Consider the following 21,690-nt stretch of genomic DNA (forward strand, 5'->3'; position numbering starts at 1 on the left):
CTATACGCTGTGGTACGTTGACGCACACTTTCAAATCAGTTGTCAGCAGCTGTATCGTCGTCGAGAATTCTACTGTCAGTCTCACGACAAATATGAGCAAACGATGATTGAGCATTGCATAAGTGTTCGGCCTGTTCGGGATGTTGCAAGTAGCTTCTATTAAGTATGTCATGGTAGCAAGTACTACTGTATCTACACAAATCGCTTTCGTTCATACGAAATCGTCCCTCGAAGTGACAGTGGTGGTGATGGTGATATCACCCGGGTCCTTTGGCTCGTGGTTCCAAGTGTTGTTCCCATGGGTCTCCCTGAGTATCGTCTCCTCGCTTGCTGTATCACTCCCCATCCGAACTGTTGTCTGCAAAACACTCTCCCCAGGGCCCATGTATATCTTATCCGACTTCCTACTTCCATCCATACCACGACTGCTCTTGGACTTGGAGTATTCCTTGAGTGGATAGGAGTTCTGGCCCGAGGAGTCGCCGCGCGAACCGTATTTGATGCGGACGTAAAGTGGTCGAAGAACGGGGACACAAGCGCAAACAATGGTGAGAAATACTTCGGTGGAAGACCAAAGAAGCATACTCGCGGTGTCGTACACGTAGTTCTCCATTGAGGACATGGATCGCAGTTCAATGGTACGAACAACAGAGCACGCACCGGCAAAAATGCCCAAGGAAAGACCAGATGCGATCGTGATCTTATCCTTGCGTTTCATGTTGAGTCCCATGATGATGTGCCAAGCTAAAAACGGTCAGTGTCTATTTTGGAGTGATGCGCAGCGGGGTGACATACGGAGGAGAGCGAGAACGAAGTCCATAGCTGCAGACCAAGCACCCATCGTTAGACCGACCTCGGTGAAGTTCAGCCAGCAATAGCCGCCTTCGATTGTCTGATCCCATAAGAACGCCGATGGTACACACTGAGTGTACAAAAGTGTTGTTGTGATGATGCAAAGCACTGTCGTGCTCGCTATGCAAAACCAGAGGATAGCAATGTGCCATCTCTTGATAACAATGCGCAGGAGAAACAGTGCTACTGAACCCTTGGAGGCAGCTATTCCCATGATGCAGATGCCTTGACCGATGGCTTCCCACATGATCGATTTGGAGTAGTTGAGGTCGAGTCGTACAATGTCGGCTGTCTGTTTGCCAACACCATAGGTGATGCCAACAGACACGCAGCCAACATAACCGATGAAGGTAGCCTTCGAAAGTCAGTTTATTGAGCTTTTGACTAACTACCAAGTTGAAGTTTGTGAATAGGTGTAAACTTACGAGATTGACCAACATCAATACATCGTCCCATCCGATATTTCTCACAATATACTGCCTTGTGTACATTCGTAATGCGACAAGCACAGTGCCAAGAAAGACCTGAGCCCACATCACTCCATTGAGGATGTCCGCAAAATCAGCTGGCTTGCCCATCTTGAAAGCTGATATCTGGTTCTGGTTGGAAACCTGGAAATGGATCTCTGTCCTCGTCGATCGCTGTTCCAGTGTGTCGCTGATGAGCGCGTAGGCTTGTGTCCAAAGAAGAGACAATTATGAATGAGGTAAACGCAGCCCCGTGCTCGGTGCGAAAGGTTTTATGTTCAGATCAACAACTCGAGTGGTGGCAAGGAATGTTAAGGTGACGCATGTATAGCCTCAATTGTGACCTCGAAGACACCCATGCCGAAGAGCAAACATACTCGCATAAAAAATCCACGGCCCGAGCGCATCTTCGCAACCCCGTTGTGGATATGGGATGCTGAAGGGGGGCCGCATTTCCAAGCCAAAACAAACCGCTAATCCTCGGGACCTGCATAGGCAATCAAACGAGGCATAGGCTCAAAGCTTTGCTACCGTTCTTGTCCCTCCCACTGCCCTGCAAAGAGGCGCTATGAGTGAGGTTTCATGCATGCGAGGCCTCGAAAAAAAAGCAGCTCTCCGTTGAATCCTGGTGTAGCTTGACGTTGGTAGACTGTTTTTGCTTTGCCGCCAAACTAGTTCCCGTCTTCTGCTTCACTTCTTCCCAGAGTAGTTCAATCTGCATACCCAGGGGAGGTGTTGAGCACGACTCCCTCGCAACTACCGGAGCAAGATACCCCGTTTGCGCTTCATATGCCGAAATGTCTTGTATCTTGCAGCTTGCATAGCACGAAGGAAGACATGAAATGCTTTTTTTTGCTTGCGGGTTGACGCAGCACATCCTGCGGTCCAACAGGACCTGTTGTAAATGCGTCCGCTTCGTCTGATTCGCTGAGGACCAATTACCCGCGTGATGAGAAATGCCCCAGATTGAGCGCTCAGGTGGAGTAGGATGGTGTTGCTTCACCGTTCAGCGATGAAGCTAAAGGTATTAGGACCAATGAGTGCCCAAAACTCGGAGTATGCGACTACCGGTTATCCACTGTCCCCGAATGTGGAGGCCTATCCGGTTTGGATCTCGTAACATCCCGTCTCCGGAATGCGGTGCTGTGCACTAGTCAATTAGGCCATGTCCTTCGCGAAACCTTGGATCGTTCATGCTACGCAAGTGGCTTCGAAATGGCATTGCGAAAATTTGTTCTTGCGTGCAGAATTCGATGATCTGAAGTCGTACAGGAACGTTTGGCCTTTCCGTCACGGGCCGTTGCCCGCACTACTAATCGTGAGGGTCAGCGGTGGGCCACACCAGACTCGGCTAAGCGAGCTTTAGTGGCGTTTCAATCACACATCCGACGGATCAACCTCGGTCTAACAAGCAGCGGCGTGCGGAAAGGAGTGAAGGAGCGAAGGATTCAGATCCTACGAGGCAGTTTTCCAGGACTGTGGAACGCAGATAAGCGTGTTCATCTGCGCCGTTGTCCGGGGACTGTCAAGAGATGCATCGCGACCACCATAGGAGCTTCATGCGGTTGGACCTGCAAACGGAGCGAACTTCACCTGCCTCACACCTGCTCTTCCAGGGCCCGGTCGGTCCCCACATGATTAGCCTTTGTTAGTACCCGTGAACCGTAAAACTCCACACCTCCCGCTGTCACTCCGTCATTAGTGCAAGAGACCGCTTCCCCGACAATTGCGATGGCTGGTACGACCAATGGCCATGCCTGGGATTGCGATAAAAAGGTGGTGGGAAAAAGCAATACACGCCATGGATGTACGCAAGCGGCGCCTTACCTCGCTCAGGGCAAGTTGGACTTGGCTTCAGCAGCACCAGGGCGATCAAGCAAAGGGGACTCGATCCTAGCCCCGTCTTCTTACATATGCTAGACCGATACCTGAACATGCCGCTGCTAGGTGATTCGCAACAATCTCAAGCGGGAAGGCCTTGTCACCTGCATTACCATACTCAGTCCTCTTCCCACTCCTACGGTTGTGTCCTTCTTTCCTTTTCGTAATCACATTGCATGTGCGGAGTTAAGTGACACCATGGCATTGGCAGGATTATTCGTGAAGGCAATCGGCCTCGGGGCAGTCCTTCTCATCACTCGATACGTTTTGGCTTACTTGCAATCCCCGCTCAAATCTATTCCCGGTCCCTTTCTAGCCAAATTCTCGGATATCTGGCGTTTCCTAAATCACTATGGGCAAACTCATATTGAGACCCAGAGGAAGCTTCATGAACAGCACGGCGATATCGTTCGTCTCGGTCCCAATACCGTCAGCGTTGCCGATGCCAGTCTGATCAAAACTATTTACAATACTCGTGGCACGTACTTGAAGGTAAGCGCATGGAACACGGCTGCTATTTTGGACGACTGCTGACATCACAATAGAGCGATTACTACGTAAGATATAGACAGTCGTCCTTAGAAGTGGATCATGCTAACCCTCCTTCGGTCTATCAACGACGCCCTTCAAGATGGGCATCTCATTCAAAACATCTTCAGTACGCGCAGCAATGAATTCCACTCCAAGAATGTTAAGCCAGTCCAAAAGCTGTACAGTCTCAAAAATGCCCTTCAGATAGAGAGTATTATGGACGACAACCTCCGTACCCTATGCAGTCAACTCGACGCCCGCTTTGTGGAAGGCGCCAACAAGGACCAGACATGCGATATTGCTGATTGGATCTCATTCTTCGCATGGGACTTCTTGGGTGATATGACCTGGAGCAAGCGTATTGGCTTCATGGAACAGGGTACAGATGTTGGCGATATGCTTGGAACCGCTGAACGTGTGATGCGCTATTTCTCCGTGGTATGTTCTATGCTGAGTCAAAAACTTATCAAAACTGTTACGATTGCAAAACTTCTTACTGACATTCGCTAGGTCGGCCAAATGCCAGCCCTTGACAAGTGGCTCGGAAAGAACCCTAAGTGGCCACGCTCGCTCTATAAGTTCGATGACTTCTCCGTTGCTGCCGGCTTCTCCGTCGAGCGGTTTATGGAGCGTATGCAGAAACCTGAACTTGGCAACGGAAAGAAAGATTTTCTCAATGGCTTTCTCGAAGCAAAGAAGGAGTTTCCGGACCTTGTCACCGACAACGAGGTTATTGGATACATGATCATTAACGTGAGTGTTTCATGGCTGCGCTGTGGCGTGAGTAGAACTAACACTGCTCCTGCAGATTCTCGGTGGTGCCGATACTCTTGCCATTGTGATAAAAGGTATCTTCTATCACATCCTCAAGTCATCAGCATCCAAAGAACGCCTCGTCAACGAACTCCTCTCTGCACATCTCTCCTTCCCTGCATCCTATACTGGCATCGAACAGCTACCCTACCTGGATGCATGCATCAAAGAAGGTCTCCGTATGCATCCCGTTGTAGGTCACATTCTCGAGCGCGTCGTCCCTGCAACTGGTCTTACATTGTCCAACGGAACAACATTGCCGCCAGGAACCATTGTCGGGGTGAATCCATGGGTCCTTCATTACAAGGAAAGCATTTTCGGTGCGAAGCCCCATGAGTTCCGTCCGGAGCGATGGCTGCAAAGTGAGCACGAAGAATCCGGCGCGTACGAGGCCAGGATCAAGAAGATGAAAGACGCAGACATGTCGTTCGGAGGAGGCAACAGGATCTGCCTTGGCAAACCTTTGGCACTAGTAGAGGTCTACAAGGTCGTTGCGACGGTATTTGGGAGATATCAGGTACGTTTTGAATTCTTCTGGGTGTCGATGTGAGTGCTAATGTCTCAAAGATTGAGCTTGAGGACCCAAACAAGGAGTGGGATCTACACAAACAATGGTTCGTTTGGCCGCATGACATCAAGGTCAAGCTGGGTCCACTTGAAAGCATCAGCGCGCCATGAGTATCTTCATGCGACACGGCACCTATATGGGATTGAACGAAGCATGCGATACACCCACACACAGTTTCGATATATCTGGAGAAGCCGATCTTGCAATACTACATTACCAAGGGAGTCTGAGATGTGTTCATGGTGTGCTTGTGATCTTCGCGCGTTCGGATTCGTGATCAGTGACACTGCGTGTTCTCATAAACTTCGTTGAACATGTAGACAGTCGAATGTATTGTCGCCCTCATCCGAGCATGCAGGGTTGCTACGATTCGCGGAAGCGATCCAACATCATCGAAATCGTCATCAATCACGCTAGCCTCTTCGGTCTTAGAAGCACGGCCCTTCGGCTCTGGCTTCGTTCGCCGCCATTCGTTCTTGCATCCCAACATCGCCAATATACGTGACAGTACATCTTGCGTCTTCTCAGTTGCTTACGGCATCTGCATTTGGAAGAGATGGTACGATTGTCGGGACTCCAGAAAGACGTTTTGTCCCTCTACCGACAATGCTTAAGAGCTGTGAAGCAGAAACCAACGGTATGTCAATTGCAACACTATGATTACAAACACCTACTCACGCATTCATAGGAGACGCAGTCGCATTTCCGGGACTTTGCAAGGTGCGATGAAGTAAGATGAACAACACGCTGATGCGGCGGCTGATGAGTATCTCCAGATCCGAATTCCATAAGCACCGGGATGTCGGCAAGAAAGACTTCGGTACTATCGAGTATCTACTTCGAAGAGGGAGAAACCAACTGGAGACATGGTCTGAGCCAGGCATCCGAGACATCCACAGGTAGCGGGGGAATGCAGGATCCAGGGACGAAGAACGAAGCGGTGCACCAGTGAGCGAGCACCCAACGTCACCGTGATACAACCTGTTAGATGAACATCACGCAATACATGACCGAATTGCGGGGTACACGGGCCTTGTGCAGCAGATACCTCACATGTCGCTCCCAAGGCGTTGGATACTTTGAGCGCGGACATCACGTGATATGGTCTGAGCCACCACCCCGAACTTTCTAGTGCCAACTCGCCCCTCACCGAAGCAGGATCAGCCGGAAGCTCGCCATCATAGTTTCCCCAGACAAGCGCTGGAAGCTTCTCATCTCACGATCTCGTCTGATCGCGTACGACAACATGACGACAAAGGTCGTGTTCGAAAGCTCTAGAAACTCCCCGAGCCATCTCCGAGGCTTCTCGCAGCATCGTCGTCGACGCAACACCAATGCCTCTCCGCAGTGCGATCATGCGAGAAACTCATCTCTCGAGTATATATAGCCTTCGAGGCGTCTCTCAAAGCTCATCATCAGCACAACAAACAACGAATCTTCTATGCAATTAATCCGCTCTACAATCCAACGAGTTCCTCGACAACTCAACCGCATTTCCAAGCCTACGATCACGACCACTCGACGCTTTTCCAACGCACCAGCAACAATGTCTCTCTTCCCACGATTCACTCAGGAATTCGCTCCTATCTTCCGTCTCTTCGACGAGTACGATAGGCAAGCCTTCCGCAACCTCGACCGCGAATTCACCAACGTCCGGTCCTTCACTCCCAAGTTCGACGTGAAGGAAACCAAGGAGGGCTACGAACTCCACGGAGAACTCCCCGGTGTCGAGCAAAAGGACATCAACATCGAGTGGACCGACAACAACACGCTGACCATCTCGGGCCGCCACGAACACGTCCGTGAGGAAGGTCAACGCCCTCAGGGCTTCATCGAGAACGGTGAAGCTTCCCAGCAGAAGAAGCTCCAGCCCAAGGTCGAGGACGACCCTAGCGAATCCAACAAGGTCGCCAAGCAGTCCGAGAACAAGGACGTCTCCAAACACGACGAGAACAAGGCCAAGTACTGGGTCAGCGAGCGCTCAGTCGGAGAGTTCCACCGCTCCTTCGCCTTCCCCGCTCGTGTCGACCAGGAAGCCGTCAAGGCTAGTCTCAAGAACGGTATCTTGAGCATCCTTGTTCCCAAGGCTCAGGCTCCTCAGCCCCGTAAGATCAGCATTGAGTAGATCGAAGCGGTTCGACTGAACGACTACGAACGACGATGAATGACGACTTCTCTCCTTTATTGAATCAGCGAGCGCGGCATAACAATGGAGTTTGCGATGGGTTATTGTAGTGTTTTGGGCTAGTTCTGTGCTTGTAGCGGTGGCAGCATTCACTCTCTTAGTCGGACAGCGGTATTAGGAGTTTGTATGTAGTTCATCGCAATGTAACAAGTTTACACGATCCCCCGTGCCGGTTTCAGTTATGGTCTGGTTGGTCTTTAGCACAGTCTCCTCGGTATCAAATGTCCACGGTTGGGTTGGTTCGATTTCTTCGGTCTGGTAACAGCAACCACGGGTTGAGACAGTGCTAGACCGACCGGACCGTCGCTGGGGTCGACACGGGGTTTATCGAACTCATCGCTTTTTACCATCTAATGTTGATGGTGATGTGTCGTTGATCTTTGAGATGCTCTTAGCTCTTTTCTAATCATTCAATAGTGAACTGAATTTCGTGCTAGGTGGATCGCGCGTGATATTTTGCTGTCTTTTGTGCTACATGATGTGCTAACGTGTGGCGAGGGGAGCCATTGTGAGAGGCGTGGGCATCGAATTCCATACCAACTGCCACTACCTTATTCAAAACGACTTCACTCTTATATCCTTAACGAAAGCATAGCCGTTCCCTCAAGCCTTGTACTACACGCAACAATGCGCACCTGCTACAAGCGCAGGCAAAAAATAATCGCTATGCGTCGCACCTTCCCTGGTTATGGGTCCAAGACGACCCATAAGCCAAAAAAGAATGATCATCTCGCAATTGTGGAGAAGGATGTTATGCATCCTCCGGGAGCTGAAGAGGTTGTTAGAATGATGCTTGTTGATGTGGGAGTGGAATAGAACGTACTCGAACCCGGGCCAATTGCTTGGAAGGCAATTATCCTACCGTTGGACCAAGAATGCTTGATGGAGATTTTCCAGAAAATGTAGTATATATACACAGCGGTTGTGCTACTGGAAAGCGGCTCCAACAGCTTCGCGTTCGACCTTGTTCGTGATAATCGCGGTCTAAAGCTACAGGTACGATCATGTGGATAGATTCCCGGGAGACTTAGCGCCGAGCTACATACTACGTCGTTTAGACCACGACCCACAATTTTGCCAGTCTGGTAATAGAGACACCAGAATCCGTAAACGTGCGGTAAACATGCTAGACTTCATAGCAAACCTCACAGTAAAATTTAGCGATGCGAAACCTGTTGGACACGGGAGACACGGGAGCTTGTGCTTCCACAGTAGTCGGATACAAATTCAGGAAGCGGACCGTCCAGCTAGTATACTAAAAGCTTCCTATATGTTTCCATTCTATCAAACGCATCTGTTGCGCAGGAAATGTAGACCAGTGTATCTCCCCAGATCTTATGCGCAGTGCGTCCCTCAATCACCCGTTCTTGAGTTCTCGATCTTCGTTACAATGAGGTCGGTGGCCCCAACCTCTGTCAATTTGTCCATGGCAATAGCGATATCTTTCCTCAGCACCATAGCCTGTACAGCCACCCAGCCATCCTCTTCCAACGCGTTGACGGTGGGAGCGCGGCGTCCGGGAGTGATCTTGCGCGCGATATCGAGTTTCGATCGGTCGATGTTGTATGTGCACAGAACGTACTTTTGAGCAGCTACGAGAGATTAGTTGTGCTAAATGAATGCGGAAGTCGATGCGACTTACTGATAACACCCTTTATCCGAGCGGTGATCAGCTCAACCAGTTTGGGGTCTGATGGGTGCTTTGACTTGATGAGGATGGCGCTGGAATCAACGACTGTGGAGATGGCCTTGAGGCCTGCAGCGCGCATTGTCTCTCCTGACTCCACCAAATCGACGATACCGTCCGCGACACCCAACGCGCATGCCGCTTCAACACTGCCGCCAACGTACTTGATGACTGTCTTGAGTTTCGCATCGCCATTGGCATCGCCATTTGTGTTTCCAGCTTGTTCGGCCTCGAGTTTCCGGAAGTACTGCTCAGCCAGGTTGGTGAAGCTGGTGACAACGTTCTTGCCGATCAAGTCCTCTGGCTTGGCTAGGTCGCCCTTTGCGGGGACTTGTACCTGCAGACTGCATTTTCCAAAACCGAGATCAAGAACCTCCTCTACACCGCTGGTGGCAGTAGGTGGTGCAACGCACTCGTGTTCTGCGACTTGATCGCGCCCGGTTATGCCCAAGTCTACGCGACCTTCTCCTACGAAAGTCGGGATATCGGCGGCGGGTAGGAAGACGAGAGCGAGAGGGTGGTTCTTGACGAGCGCGATATCGAGACGGGAGTGTCGGTGAAACTGAATATCTGAGCCGTGGAGGAGATCAAGACATGCTTGGTGGAGGCGGCCCTCTGCGATGGTTGTTAGCCTATGAGTCCAGCCAGTAGTGATGTAGGCGACGTACTCTTAGGCACCGCAAAGAGGAGACGGTCGTTCAAGCTGTTTCCCAAGAGGTCAGTCATGAAAGGAAGGCTTCTGCTACCCTGTCGCGCTCTTTGCGCGATGCGCTCGATTTCACTCGCGCCTTCAATACCGTTGGTGTACCCCATGGTCATACAAGAAGCTTATCAGAAGAAGGAAAAAGAATGGGGAAAAGAAACAATCGAACATACGAGTTGACGAGATCCATGGCTATGAATCAAGCACGCAATTGCTAGGGTTTGTAGTATGCAGACGCGCGCTGTGCACCCTCTAACAAAGACTTGAATGGGGAATTCTGCTACGGGCTAGGCCACGAGTCCCACGTCGGCACTTGCAATTGGATGCGGGCTTGCTGCCGTGGTGAGGGCTAAATGCGCGGGCGGCGTCAGACCAGATATGTGGGCTCAAGTGGGTGGATGTGTGTGTCGTTTTGTAGTGTACAAGATTGAGGCGCGTCTCGAATGAGTGACTCAATGAGGGGTAAGAGCTACACGTGTGATGCGCCAATGGCTATGAACCCTCAAAAGCATAGTAACTGGACGCGCATATCGGTAGTATTGGGTTTAGGCAGTCTCTGGCTCACATCATCCCAATTGGCGCAGGAAATTTGGTTACCGTGACTGACTGGCGCGTTCAATTTTTTTGCGGGATGACGTTCCATCAACACATGCTGCCCCGCGTTGCGATGCGTCGGAGTTTGACGAAGCGGCATTGGCCGGCACCAACTCAATCGCAAGATGGCTCACTATCGCGTCTGGACTGTGGGCTGACATATGTACCTCAACTTTCTATATTCACCGCTGATGGAAGAGAGTTGATACACGCGTCACCACGCTATTGTTGTGCTGTTGATGTGGAATGTTTCAACATTGGGTGGGAGGAAATACCATGCTCAGATTGTAAGAGCCAGACATCTACTGTCTACGCGTGTCTATCTATAATGCACTACATATGCATTAAACCTATGCCGCTTTATCCCGAAGCACAACCGTGAAACAGAGACGTCAAGCGCAAGACGCCATGCACGCATGTTTCCCTTTTGATCCTTCCTGAAATGACCAAACCGCGACTCCAAACTGAATGATGAGGGATGAACTCCAATATGAAAGGCGTGTGTATAGAAGGCCCGTCATACCTCACATGAAGTCGTCACTATAGATCTGTTAGCATCTGTGAAAGCCAGACAGGCTCAAGTATGACTTACTCGCCAAAGTCGTCGTCATCGTATGCCCTCGTATCTGCCCTGACGCCGACGTCTCTGCTCGCGTTAAGTGTGGTCTTGGTCTTAGCAGCCTTGCTCTTCTTTCCACCCTTCTCAGCAGCCTTCTCCTCCTTCATCTTCTCGTTGCTCAGTGTCGTCAGACCAGATGCAATCTTCTTGATCTGCTCACTCGGCAGATCCTTGGCAATCTGCTTGGTGAACTCCTGTAGGAACAGCGAGTACTGGCCCTTCTTAGAGTTGCCAGCAATCAGAGGTGTGAGAGTTTCGCGGAGCTTAGTAAACTGGTCCTTGGTGTTGGGGTTGAAAATGGCGAGGGCGGAAAGATCAATGGCCTTGCCCGGGTCGGACTCGTCGGCAATAGTGATGGCTTTGCCAGTACGGGCCTTGGGGGCGACGCTCAGGTCGCCAAAGAGTTCCTCGGCCTGGGCGCGCGAAGCGTCGAGTTCTGCCTGGCGCATTCGTTCGCGGCGTTCAGCCTCAGTCTCTTCTTCGTCGGTCTCGCCATCCTCTTCCATCTGCCGCCGACGTAGCGCTGCCTGCCTGTGCTCCTCGATTCTTTGCGCCTTGGACTTGTGGTTTGCCTTTGCCTCTGCCTCTGCCTTAGCCTTTGCCTCGGCGGCCTTCTTTGCCTTCTCGCGTTCGACTTCGGAGTCCTCGGCGGCGTCCCATGAGTCTAGTACCTATTGTGTCCAACGTCAGTACATTTGGTCGTGGCGGGGCTCGAAGTATTCAAGCGCGGGGCATGATGGGCTGACGCACATCGTCGTCTTCTTCTTCATCGTCGAACTTGCTGCGGCGGGCGATGGGAGCCACCTGTGGGGATGTGGGAGAATCGCTGCCCTCATCCTCGTCGTCTGTAGATCATGTCAGTCCCAAGTTTTTGCATGACCATCTTGAACCGCGCGCAGTGGCAGCGAACATGACGTACCCCACTTTCCTGGTGCCATGGTTGCAGTTGTTTGTGAAAAGGTATGGGCTGTGTGTTGTTGGGAGTAATATATCCAAGGGTTCTGACGGCAGCGCAGGGTTTTATGGGCGAGTGGTGTGGGTGAAGGGAACCATCAAAGGTTGACTACGGCGCAAGACAATGGTTGGGCTTCTGCAGGTGTCGCGCGTGGCTCGCTTGATCTACCAAAAAATTAGCTGCCCAATCACACATAGTACGCCACATTCACTCTTTGCACACCTCGAGTCGCTACGACCCTGTGTTTATTGTAAATGAAATGCAGGTCAAAACTGGCAGTACAATGAACTGATGCATGAGGAACTCTAGATTCCATTATTGCTGTCCTGCTCACGCTAGGCCATGCTTCGGCCGCAGGCGCCTTGCAGCCATTTTGTATCAGCCATCTCATATCTACAAGACATTACTTCTTTAGCCTTTTCCTTCACGCCTGTCAAGGCTACAAGTACAATGAAATCCCTAAATCTAGCTAAACAACAAAGAAACAAGAACGGAAGATGAAACTCGAACCCAACCAGGACATTGCCAGAACATGTTGGAAGTAAACGAGTTGTTCGGGACAAAAGACCCGGATTTACTCTTCGGGAACCTCCCAGGGTCTCCAGAATTTCCATCCCTCTCGAACCTCTCTGAGGCCTTTCCGTTTCGAGCTGGACACCCCGACCAGTCTTTCAATACCGACTGTGCCCTCGGCCCGAAGGAACTTCTCTTGATCAATCTCCTCTCCGCCTTCCTCTTCGTTCCCATTGTGTAGTACAGCAGGCCAAAGCACACCCACTCCGTCACCGGCAAGCGTCGTCTCGAACTTCTCGAAGCCTTCTTTCTCTAATTTGACCTCAAGAGAGTCGAGAATTTTGTACTTTAGCTTTGTGCCGTTAGATATTACGGACGCGGCGCCGCCCCCGTCCGCTTCGGAAGAGTCGTCAGATTCGTCTGATGAGGTGTCGTGGTGTCCGTTTGAATGACCGTTGGTAAGGGCTGGTGGTTGCGGCTTAAGGATGGTGATAGCGCATCCTCCGCCTCCTGCACCCGTAAGTTTTGTCCACCCGATGCCCGTGTGATCGATAATCTCGCGGATACGCTCAAGTTTGGGATGTGAGACGCCCAAAGAGACGAGTAGACCGTGGTTCATCGTGACAAGCTCACCGAGATGTCTTAGCGAGTCTGGTGAGGTTGCATCGAAATCAGGGGATGTGAGAAGTTTATGTGCAGATTCTGTTACTAGGCCAATAGCATTGAGGATGTTTTCTGTGAGGGCAGGATGCACCTTGAGAAGGTTGGCAACCTTGGCGACTTCTGTTGCCGTGCTGCGCGATTGTCGTGTGTTGACGAGCAGCAGTGGGAGCTCGGGGAAGCTATGCAATGGTATGACCAGAGGTGGCTTGTCGTAATCCCTCCGCTGGAAGAGAACCGCTTTGCCGCCCGAGGAAACGGTATTGTCGACACCTGAGGGATTTCCGTGTATGCACATCTCCCCAACGAACGCCCAACGGTTGATTCGCTCGATGTTGAGCTCACATTCTTGCGGCGGCTGGTCTTGATGGGGTCCGCTGAGTGCGCGTATCTGCAGCAGCATTGCCGTGCTGAGGCAGACGGATATACTGGCGCTACTGCCCAATCCAGCACCAATGGGAATGGTGGATCGTAGTGTGTAAACGCACGGAGGAACTTTGCGCGACGCGAGGGAAAGAAAGAGGTATAGGAAGGAACACGCGGAGGCGTGGTGGATCTTGCGTATCGACTCGGGGGCTTTGGGTGATACTTCGTCGATGAAGGGCTGGATGGCGGCCATGAGGTCGGGGTCGAGCGAGGTGACGAGGTCGTAGTAGTACTTCTTCTTGCCCGACTTGGAGAAGCTGTCCCATGGCAGATCATCGATATTCCACGTGTGTTCCATCTGTATGTCGGGGAAGCGCAGTTTAACGGTCCGATTCGATTTGGAGAGGAACGAGACGTGGAGGTAGGAGCGGAGCGATATGGCGGCGGCGATGGCAGCCTGCAGACGGTCAGCATATGTTTCGACATGATTGTCCTGATAATCCTACCTTGCCGTGCACTACCGCGTGTTCTCCGTAGACGATGACCTTGCCGGGTGCAGAGACCATGAAAGGAGGCATCATGGGTGACGACTGCTTCCTGAGCAGCGCAGGCGCGCCGTTCGGCTTTGTTGTGGAAATGGAAGGCATCTCAGAGGCCAATTGCGCGGGCATGGAATCTATAGGCGAGGGTTCGGGTGTTTGGGTGGAATGCGACGATGTGCGCGGGTGAAGGCTCGCTGCGTACGGGTTAGCCATACAGGACTCGGACATGATCGGGACAATTGCCTTACCGGGCGCGTCGACGGTTCGTCTGCGCATGCTGCCGTTTGCTGCCATGGCTGGTGGAAGAAGAAGAAGAAAAGCAACAGGTGACAAGTGAGCGTGAGTGAATGGAGTAGGGAATTGGCCGTCAAGGAGGCGTCGTGCTCAACGGGCGGGCCAAGTACCAAAGTCGGGCGAGGTCATTATACATGGGCTAAGTCGGCGGCGGACTAGTCTTCAGCTCCACCATGCAGGAACTGACGGGGGTAATCTTGCATCCCTGTTTCTGGAACCGCCCTATGGCTGCCGGCACATTTCCAACAAACAAATGTCCCGCCATCTACCCCGAGTGGCCTCTCTCCTCTATGACGCGACTCAATCCTCACTGGGGGTGCCGTCACGTCCCATTCACCCCAGAGGCCCCCAAATGCCTGGGCGCAGTCACGCGAACAATAGCAACACTGCCCCTTGCCGTTACGCACCCGTCCTCTACAGCCGCAGTAAGCTTGACGAGGGGCCCGGTGGCTTAACACTAGGATCGATGGTTCAAACGCGGGGAATATTAAAGTCTTATCAACTGTAAGCCCTATTAGGCCCGACACGACCATGTCTGCCACGCAATCGTCGGGCTCCGACCGTCCGTTGTGCGAAGCTTACAGCCACGCCACGCCATGCAGCGCGACGCAATCGACTGACAGAAACATGAAGGCTAACGCCAAGCTTGTTGTTGTGTAACAGGGCATCTCTATGCCCTATATTGCGATTGCTCGTAACTTGAATATACAATACAGCATGTGCATGCTGAACGAAAAACCCTGATAACTCCTCGCTATGCATGTACAGATCAGCTCATCCGGATGAGTCTACGATGGCGTCTTGATCATGAAAATCTATGGAGACGTTAGTGGAAAGCACGTCAAGCCATGGCAATGCAAACATACCTCTTTCATCGCTTGTGCATCCATAGTCGCAGCCTTCTTCTGCCGGATCCACTTCTGTCTGACGGCATGCATGCCTCTTGGAGTGTATGATAGGCCCGCGGGAACAGGCGTAGATGTCTTCGACACAGGTACCGATGAGATCGTTGTCGGCGCGCTCTCGTCTTCCTCGCTTTCTGAGCTCGAGTCGTCTGAGCTGTCCTTTTTCGCAGCCTTCTTTGCAGCTTTCTTCAGGGCCTTCTTCGCCTTCTTCTCCTCCTTGCGTGCCTTCTTCTCGGCCTTCCGCCGTTCCTTATCTGTGAGCGGTTCTGGGTCAGATGCCGGAGCGGCGGCGTCGTCGGTGGAAGATTCGGCATCAGATGAAGATGCCCGTTTTGATTTCTTCGACTTGTCTTTCTTCTTTTCCTTTTTATCTTTTTTGTCCTTCTTGTCTTTCTTGGACTTGGATGAGTCGCCCTCCTTCCGTGCTTCGTCGCGCAAATCCATGCTCTTCTTCTTGCGCTTCACCTTGGGCTCGTCTTCGGTGCGCTCCTCTCGCTTCCTCTTTTTATCCTTCTTGGCTGATGCGCCATCCTCGCTCTCCGACTCAGTCTTAATCTCAGTCTTGATCTCCACTTCCTTCTTGATATCCGAGCCCTTGGTAATCTTGTCGCCCACCAGGAAACCACCGCTCACAAAGTTCATCATGCCGTATTTCCGGTAGACAAAAGCCCTCTTCTCAATTTCCTCTCGCCTTTCCTCTTCCTTCTTGACCTCTGCCTCATTGCCATTCAGACGTCCAAGAATGCTCTCTAGTCCTGCGAGACCAAAGTTCTCGGCGCGCTCACTTCCTCGCTTTGCGCCCAAGCCAAGATTATCGTCCTTGAGGAATACTCGAATATGCGATTGCGAGGCAGCGGTATAGTGAGCGGCGTGGGAGGCGTCTGTCGCGCCCAGTGAGTTGCCGGGCTGCCATCCTTGCGATGTCAATATGCGGTGGCCGAAGCGCGAGGTGTTGTTCGCCCAAGTAGTGTTTTGGGGATCATTGGAGATCTTCGATCGACTGGTGTGGCGTTAGTTTGGCAGGAAACAGCCAGAGCCAAACTGGCGAACATACTTCTTCGGCGCTGCGAGACCCATGCTGAGCACTGAACAGACTGAGCGATTTCGTGATTGTTGAAGAGAAAGCGGGAGTCCGCAAACACAAGCCCGAAAAAACTGTGGATGCACGCTAGCGCGGAATCTTGGCGCCATCCATGTGGGGAAGCCATCCCTCGCCGTGTCCAAGCCTCCGACTTTCACCCTCCAACTCACAAGCTTCCATTACTTGAGCCACAACGACTTTCGCAACACGAAGGCTTCGGCAACGATTGATCACCACTTTCACTCACACCACTAATCATCAGCACTTACCAACAGCAGCCATGGCACCACCGCGCACAACCAAGAAATCCACACTCACAAGCCCCTCCACAGCTACCACTCGCCAGAGCGCCAGGCACTCTCGGAAACAGGTCATCAACGAAGCAGATGATCTCGAAGATCTCGACCAAGGCAATAGCGCGATCGACGATGAACATGCTGGGGATGACGAGGCAGAAGCATTGCAGCGCACTTCCGATGGCCCACTGGAACAGATGATGGTGAAGATGGTAGACGACGTATGTTGAGGTGGACCCATCACCAACAGACTGTCGTCTTTACATCCGCATCTATGACCCACACTCGCCTCGTCATTCGGTTGTCGGAGACATGAGGCTAACCACGTGTGCAGCGACGCAAGTATCATGACATGTCAAAGATGAATGTAGGTATAGCTTACAACAAAAAGAAAGAGGAGTTGGAAGAGTCTATCAATGCAGTCTTTGACACGCACGAGGCAGAGGCGTAAGAAACGTAGTCATGGAAAGTTGATGAACCACAAACTAACTGTACCTCAGATCAACAGCCCATCAAGCACAGCTCAAACGACTCCAGGATCTTCTCGGCCAAAAGATCAATATCGAAACCGCGATGGGCAGGCAGCTAGCGAGCTTGCAAAAGATACACAACGCGCACTCTCGTGATCTCGAGACAGTCATCGAACGCCGACTACGGGAGATGAAGTGAGCCCTAGACCTTTGGAGACAAAGAGAGTGGCGAGCCGGGCATGCGCAGAATATTGCAGGCCTGTCGCAGGGACAATTCGCCACAACAAGAGTCACGAATCTTGCTTTAAGTGTCATAGACCAAGTCATGGCGGAACAAGCAGGCAATGTCTTCTCAAAGTTGAGGTCGCAGGTATCAAAGTAATGTAATATAATTCAAGGATATCATAAGAGTAGACCACCCAGCTATTTCCTGTAAACTTTCGTTTTGAAAAGATTCCCGCATAAGATTCCGCTGTGCGCAACGCTCATATCTATGCATAGCCGCGACTGAAAAACCACAAACGCCATTGTCATGCATGTCACCTCCGGTACTCCGGCAAGGCTTCGCTTTGCCGCCTGCTATCTTGCGGCGCACCCTGCGTACTTCGACCTGGGCGTACAGCGCCCACAAGATCTTCGTCTTCATCGTTTAGCGCAGGCGCTGAGGGTACCAATTGTAAGCTCCGCATGCTGTCGAGTGGTGGCGCTGAAGGAGCATGTGAGGACTCTCCATCTTCATCATTGTCTGTGGGCGGTGCACTTCTTTCCATCTCCAGTCTGCGTCGCTGCATTTCCTGCTTGTCATCGGTGGGTTCGACATGTGATGATGAACCAGCGACGTACTCTGGTGCGGAGCCTTGTGCCGTATGTGGCGATTGGGGTGGTAATGGCGGCAGTGGTTTTGATGGGTCGTTGTCTTCGCCATTAACGGGTGGCTCTGATCGACTGGGCTGTATGGTATGCGAGGACTCGGTTCGAATTGTTCTCGTCTCGTCATCTGTGATGTTCGTAACACGGCGCTGTAACGATGGTGATGATGTCATGCGTGACGACAACATTGGCGAAGATGTCGCACGGAATGGGGGCGGAGGATGGGCTGGAGTCGAAGATGATGAAGCAACTGCGACGTAAGGAGGGTTTGGATCATCATCTTCCGGCAGTACAGGCGCTGACGCAGGTATGCCATATTGAGCACCCCCTGAAGGCGTGGAAGATCCAGCAGCATCTGGCGGTTGGGAAGGTAGTAAGCGTTGTTCTGCTCGTCGCAACCGTTCTTTTTCCGATATCCCCTGCTCTTCTTGAGGAACAACTGCAGGCACAGGGAACGCTGGTGCCCTGCCTGCGCTATGCTGTTCATATCCGGGGACGTCGTCATACGTTGGATCGTAGTTGTAATCGTAGTATTGCCCGTTCTCGTCCTGCTCGTAGTAGTACTGATCGTAGCCCTGCTCATCGTTGTATCCGCCGTAGGCGCCATTGTCATCAGCCGGCTGTTCCTGTATCTGTTTCTTCTTGCCATTCCTGTCGCTGTCTCTGGTGCCGATAACAACTTCGAATAAAGCAGAGATGATGCCCTTCTCGCGGCGAATCTGATCGGTGTCGACAAAGTTGCCTCCCCAAGTCGAGAACATGCTGCCGCTAGCATCGTCACGTGTCATGGCAGAGGTACCTCCAGCTGCAGAAGGCAGATTGACAAGCCCAGCGTTGGACACCATTCGGTCGAGACCTGTGAGCTTGCCTTGTATATCTACAACGACCTCGACGTAGTACTTGAAGGATATCATTGCGCCCGGTACGTTTGATATTGTGGGAAAAGCCTCATCCGGTACGCGCACCGCACACTTCACCTCGGCCATGAGCGTTCTGGGGTCAACGAAAAGTGGTGCGAACGATTGACATAGATCCTTTCGGAACAAGTGACTGGATCCAGCTGACGAGAGGGACAAGCCTCCTAGGCCAGTCCTCGATTTCGGATAGTAATCTTCTGACTTGGTCTTGTCTCCTTTGCTGTTGGGTACGACAGGCAGTGCAGGATGCATATCAACTCTTGCTTGACGATATAACGTGATGATGATGCCTTTCAAGCTTCGTATATGCTTCGTGTGATTCACAGTCACTTTGATCGGTATTTGGTCGCCTCTGAGAAAGCCGCCCTTGAGCACGTCGATCGTGGCTGTGATTGTCTTTCCTTTCAGTGTCGCTCGACTTCCATTTTGTGAGTTTGATCCATCTGTAGCCGTGTTGATCGAGCGAATGCCGTACTCCGTTCCGGAAGCGTTTCCACTACTCCTTTGACTCTCATAGCTCACATCGCTAGGCGAGGGGCTCCGTGGACCCTCCGTCTCATCAATGGTCTTGGTTGCTTCCAATACAGGCCCCACTGGCTGAGGCTCCGAACCAGAGGGTGTATGTGGCGTTTCCTCTATTGGCCTTTTCCGCGTCGACCTGGCGCGTGTTCGTCTAGATATGGGTTCCAGAGAAATGACACGGGGCTTCAATTGCGGTACGGGCGCGATGTCGATCGATTCGGTGAGGTAGACCTTTGTGTCGCATGACGCAGTCGGCGACATAGTCGTGGGGCGTGTCAAGGTGGCATTGAGCATGTAAGATATCGTTCCGCGCTCGAACTGTGATTGGTTGTTAGTAAGTCTGTCAGCCGCAGATGAATCGCTACTCACGTCAATACTGCTGGGTAAGCCTTTGGAAGGGAACTCGAGCTCGAAGTTGAAGTGGTATACACCCTCAGCCAGTCTTCCCTCGCCGCAAAGCACAACCTCGTCCTCGAACAGCGAAACGAATCCATTGCCAAAGTAGCTCACTGCCTTTTTCCCTCTCCCAGAGCCGACTGTTGAGCAGTAGTTCTTGTAAGCGTCTCCGGGAGTATTTGGGTTCTTGAAAACCTGCGCATAGCCGTGCAAAGATACGACCAAATGAGTGATTCTCAGTGGTTTGACGATCTTGATAATGACAGTCCCACTAATGATATCGCCTGGCGTGTAATGGCGATGGGGGTCATCTGATTGAATATAGAATTCAGTGTAGTTGCGAGACTTGGATGTCAAGGGCGATTTGAGCCGAGAGAGAAACGACCGGCTCGACACTGGAGAGGACGGAGTAGCAGCTGAACGTGTCTGGCTGGAAGTCATACTCCGTGTACCAGGCACATCATGCGGCTATCCGCAGTATAGACGGTCGTCTCCGGGAGCCTACGCGATTCTACAGATGTGCCAGTACAAGCTAGTCGCTTGGGCCGCCGGGACGAGCTGTTGCGCGCAAGCACCGGTGTCGGGAGGCGCACGCGACTGTCGGTAGGTATATCGCGAAAACGGCTTTGCGTGGCTAGTCAGAACAATAGGCGCAACAAGCACGGCGGAGGACGCGGTCAGGTGTCCGGTATATGGTGTTGTGGTTCTTGGGCGATCGCTTCGGGGCTGGCGCACGCAACGGCGACGCGCAACTGTCTCAGATGGACGGGGGGCTGTGGTGATGGCGATGGACAACGTCGGTGACAAGCAACTGGATAGCGCGCACCTCTGGTCAGCATTGCGGTGGACACGGCGTAATCGTGGCAATACGGTGCTGTCTCGCGGTCCCACGCGGGGAACGACGATGGTGATGGTGGCAGTGCTCTCTAGCGTGAGCAAAGACAAGCCGTCGTGCACGGCGCCGCAGCCCCATGGATGCTAACGTGACGGGCACGAGGCGGACAGCGGACAGCAATCGGGACGCTTGTGGGGCGCGAGGGAAGGGATGGATGTATGATGGATCAGCAGTTACGTACAGCTTGGGTCGCGCAGAAGGCTTGTTCAAGAGCCGCAAATGCTCTTGGCTGCCAAGTCGTCAAAGGAACACAGGGTCTGTCCACGGTGGAGAGTGGTTGAGCGGGGGCTTTTGGTGGGTGCAAAAGTTCGGTCTCATCAGTAGCACCTGGAGATTGTTGTTTAGTTGGAGTCTGGAGGCCCGACGACGTGTTATGTACGCAAGGGCACGAAAGCACTGCCTGGGTCGTCGCCAGCTATACAAGAAAGTTACCCACGGAGGCAGACACCGTGCTCGCTGCAGCTGCACACCATGCGCGGGTGAACCTACGCGGATCCCCGATGCTGGGTCGCTAGGCTGTTGCGTCGCGCGATTCTTTTTGTCTGCCCACTCGGCCTAATCCTATGCGAGTTGCGTTGTCTCTCGATACCGCTTGCGAAGCTTGCTGGGGCTTCTCTTGGGATCAAACCGACTAAGGTGGGCACTGGAGCTTGCGAAACAGCTAATGTCATGAGAGTGACCCATACAGTATCGAGTCTGTCTGCAGCGCTGATGAAGTCTGGCGCCAAATGCTATTATGTTTAGCCATCCTGCATCAGCGAGGGGACAGGCCCACTGCGGTCTCGATCATGCCGTCTGCGTCCTAGCGCGCGATCGTAGCTAAGCTTCTCTGCCAAGCAGGTCATCAATGCTTGTGTCGCGCTGTTAGTGCGTCACAGCCATGGACATCCTTCACGTTTTCAGGAGTACGGATATCACCACCTCCTCGATTCTCGTCGCAACGACATTAGTAAGCTAGAGCATATCATGCTAACTGCTGCGCACTCATAGGTGGGGGGTAGCTTGGTAGACGCCCGAACGACGTACCTACCTAGGTAGGTACTTCCGAGGTCTGTTATGGTCTACGATGAATCGTGACTAGAGAGAACTTTCTTCTAATCTTTGCTCC

The 21,690-nt window shown here is 52.3% G+C and overlaps 9 protein-coding genes and 1 non-coding gene across 10 annotated transcripts; 3 read left to right on the plus strand and 7 right to left on the minus strand.

Annotated features, from left to right (window-relative positions):
- Positions 1-211: 211 nt before the first annotated feature.
- J4E93_007489 (uncharacterized protein) lies at positions 212-1,430 on the minus strand (the record flags this gene model as incomplete). The annotated part of the gene is made up of 3 exons (XM_049345396.1): positions 212-744; positions 796-1,207; positions 1,278-1,430. The coding sequence occupies 3 exons, from the start codon at positions 1,428-1,430 to the stop codon at positions 212-214; spliced, it is 1,098 nt and encodes a 365-aa protein (XP_049197626.1).
- A 2,517-nt stretch (positions 1,431-3,947) lies between these two features.
- J4E93_007490 (uncharacterized protein) lies at positions 3,948-5,222 on the plus strand (the record flags this gene model as incomplete). Its single annotated transcript, XM_049345397.1, has 4 exons — positions 3,948-4,169; positions 4,242-4,484; positions 4,540-5,061; positions 5,112-5,222. 4 exons carry the CDS (start codon positions 3,948-3,950, stop codon positions 5,220-5,222), a joined length of 1,098 nt encoding a protein of 365 aa, XP_049197627.1.
- A 1,436-nt stretch (positions 5,223-6,658) lies between these two features.
- On the plus strand, positions 6,659-7,237 carry J4E93_007491 (uncharacterized protein; the record flags this gene model as incomplete). The annotated part of the gene is made up of 1 exon (XM_049345398.1): positions 6,659-7,237. One exon carries the CDS (start codon positions 6,659-6,661, stop codon positions 7,235-7,237), a length of 579 nt encoding a protein of 192 aa, XP_049197628.1.
- Positions 7,238-8,091: 854 nt separating this feature from the next.
- On the minus strand, positions 8,092-8,176 carry J4E93_007492. The gene has a single exon. It is a non-coding gene; the product is annotated as a tRNA-Gly (tRNA).
- A 474-nt stretch (positions 8,177-8,650) lies between these two features.
- HIS1 (ATP phosphoribosyltransferase (ATP-PRTase) (ATP-PRT)) lies at positions 8,651-9,797 on the minus strand (the record flags this gene model as incomplete). Its single annotated transcript, XM_049345399.1, has 3 exons — positions 8,651-8,889; positions 8,940-9,599; positions 9,653-9,797. 3 exons carry the CDS (start codon positions 9,795-9,797, stop codon positions 8,651-8,653), a joined length of 1,044 nt encoding a protein of 347 aa, XP_049197629.1.
- A 1,072-nt stretch (positions 9,798-10,869) lies between these two features.
- J4E93_007494 (uncharacterized protein) lies at positions 10,870-11,838 on the minus strand (the record flags this gene model as incomplete). Its single annotated transcript, XM_049345400.1, has 3 exons — positions 10,870-11,571; positions 11,651-11,745; positions 11,820-11,838. The coding sequence occupies 3 exons, from the start codon at positions 11,836-11,838 to the stop codon at positions 10,870-10,872; spliced, it is 816 nt and encodes a 271-aa protein (XP_049197630.1).
- Positions 11,839-12,429: 591 nt separating this feature from the next.
- On the minus strand, positions 12,430-14,230 carry J4E93_007495 (uncharacterized protein; the record flags this gene model as incomplete). The annotated part of the gene is made up of 3 exons (XM_049345401.1): positions 12,430-13,851; positions 13,901-14,130; positions 14,185-14,230. The coding sequence occupies 3 exons, from the start codon at positions 14,228-14,230 to the stop codon at positions 12,430-12,432; spliced, it is 1,698 nt and encodes a 565-aa protein (XP_049197631.1).
- A 788-nt stretch (positions 14,231-15,018) lies between these two features.
- PXR1 (telomerase inhibitor) lies at positions 15,019-16,212 on the minus strand (the record flags this gene model as incomplete). Its single annotated transcript, XM_049345402.1, has 3 exons — positions 15,019-15,045; positions 15,097-16,135; positions 16,190-16,212. The coding sequence occupies 3 exons, from the start codon at positions 16,210-16,212 to the stop codon at positions 15,019-15,021; spliced, it is 1,089 nt and encodes a 362-aa protein (XP_049197632.1).
- A 284-nt stretch (positions 16,213-16,496) lies between these two features.
- Positions 16,497-17,181, plus strand: J4E93_007497 (uncharacterized protein; the record flags this gene model as incomplete). The annotated part of the gene is made up of 2 exons (XM_049345403.1): positions 16,497-16,733; positions 17,050-17,181. The coding sequence occupies 2 exons, from the start codon at positions 16,497-16,499 to the stop codon at positions 17,179-17,181; spliced, it is 369 nt and encodes a 122-aa protein (XP_049197633.1).
- Positions 17,182-17,521: 340 nt separating this feature from the next.
- J4E93_007498 (uncharacterized protein) lies at positions 17,522-20,148 on the minus strand (the record flags this gene model as incomplete). The annotated part of the gene is made up of 2 exons (XM_049345404.1): positions 17,522-20,113; positions 20,140-20,148. 2 exons carry the CDS (start codon positions 20,146-20,148, stop codon positions 17,522-17,524), a joined length of 2,601 nt encoding a protein of 866 aa, XP_049197634.1.
- Between the last annotated feature and the right edge of the window lie 1,542 nt (positions 20,149-21,690).

The sequence above is a fragment of the Alternaria ventricosa genome, assembly GCF_023758065.1.
Source record: "Alternaria ventricosa strain BMP 2768 chromosome Unknown scaffold_13, whole genome shotgun sequence".
NCBI lineage: Eukaryota > Fungi > Ascomycota > Dothideomycetes > Pleosporales > Pleosporaceae > Alternaria > Alternaria ventricosa.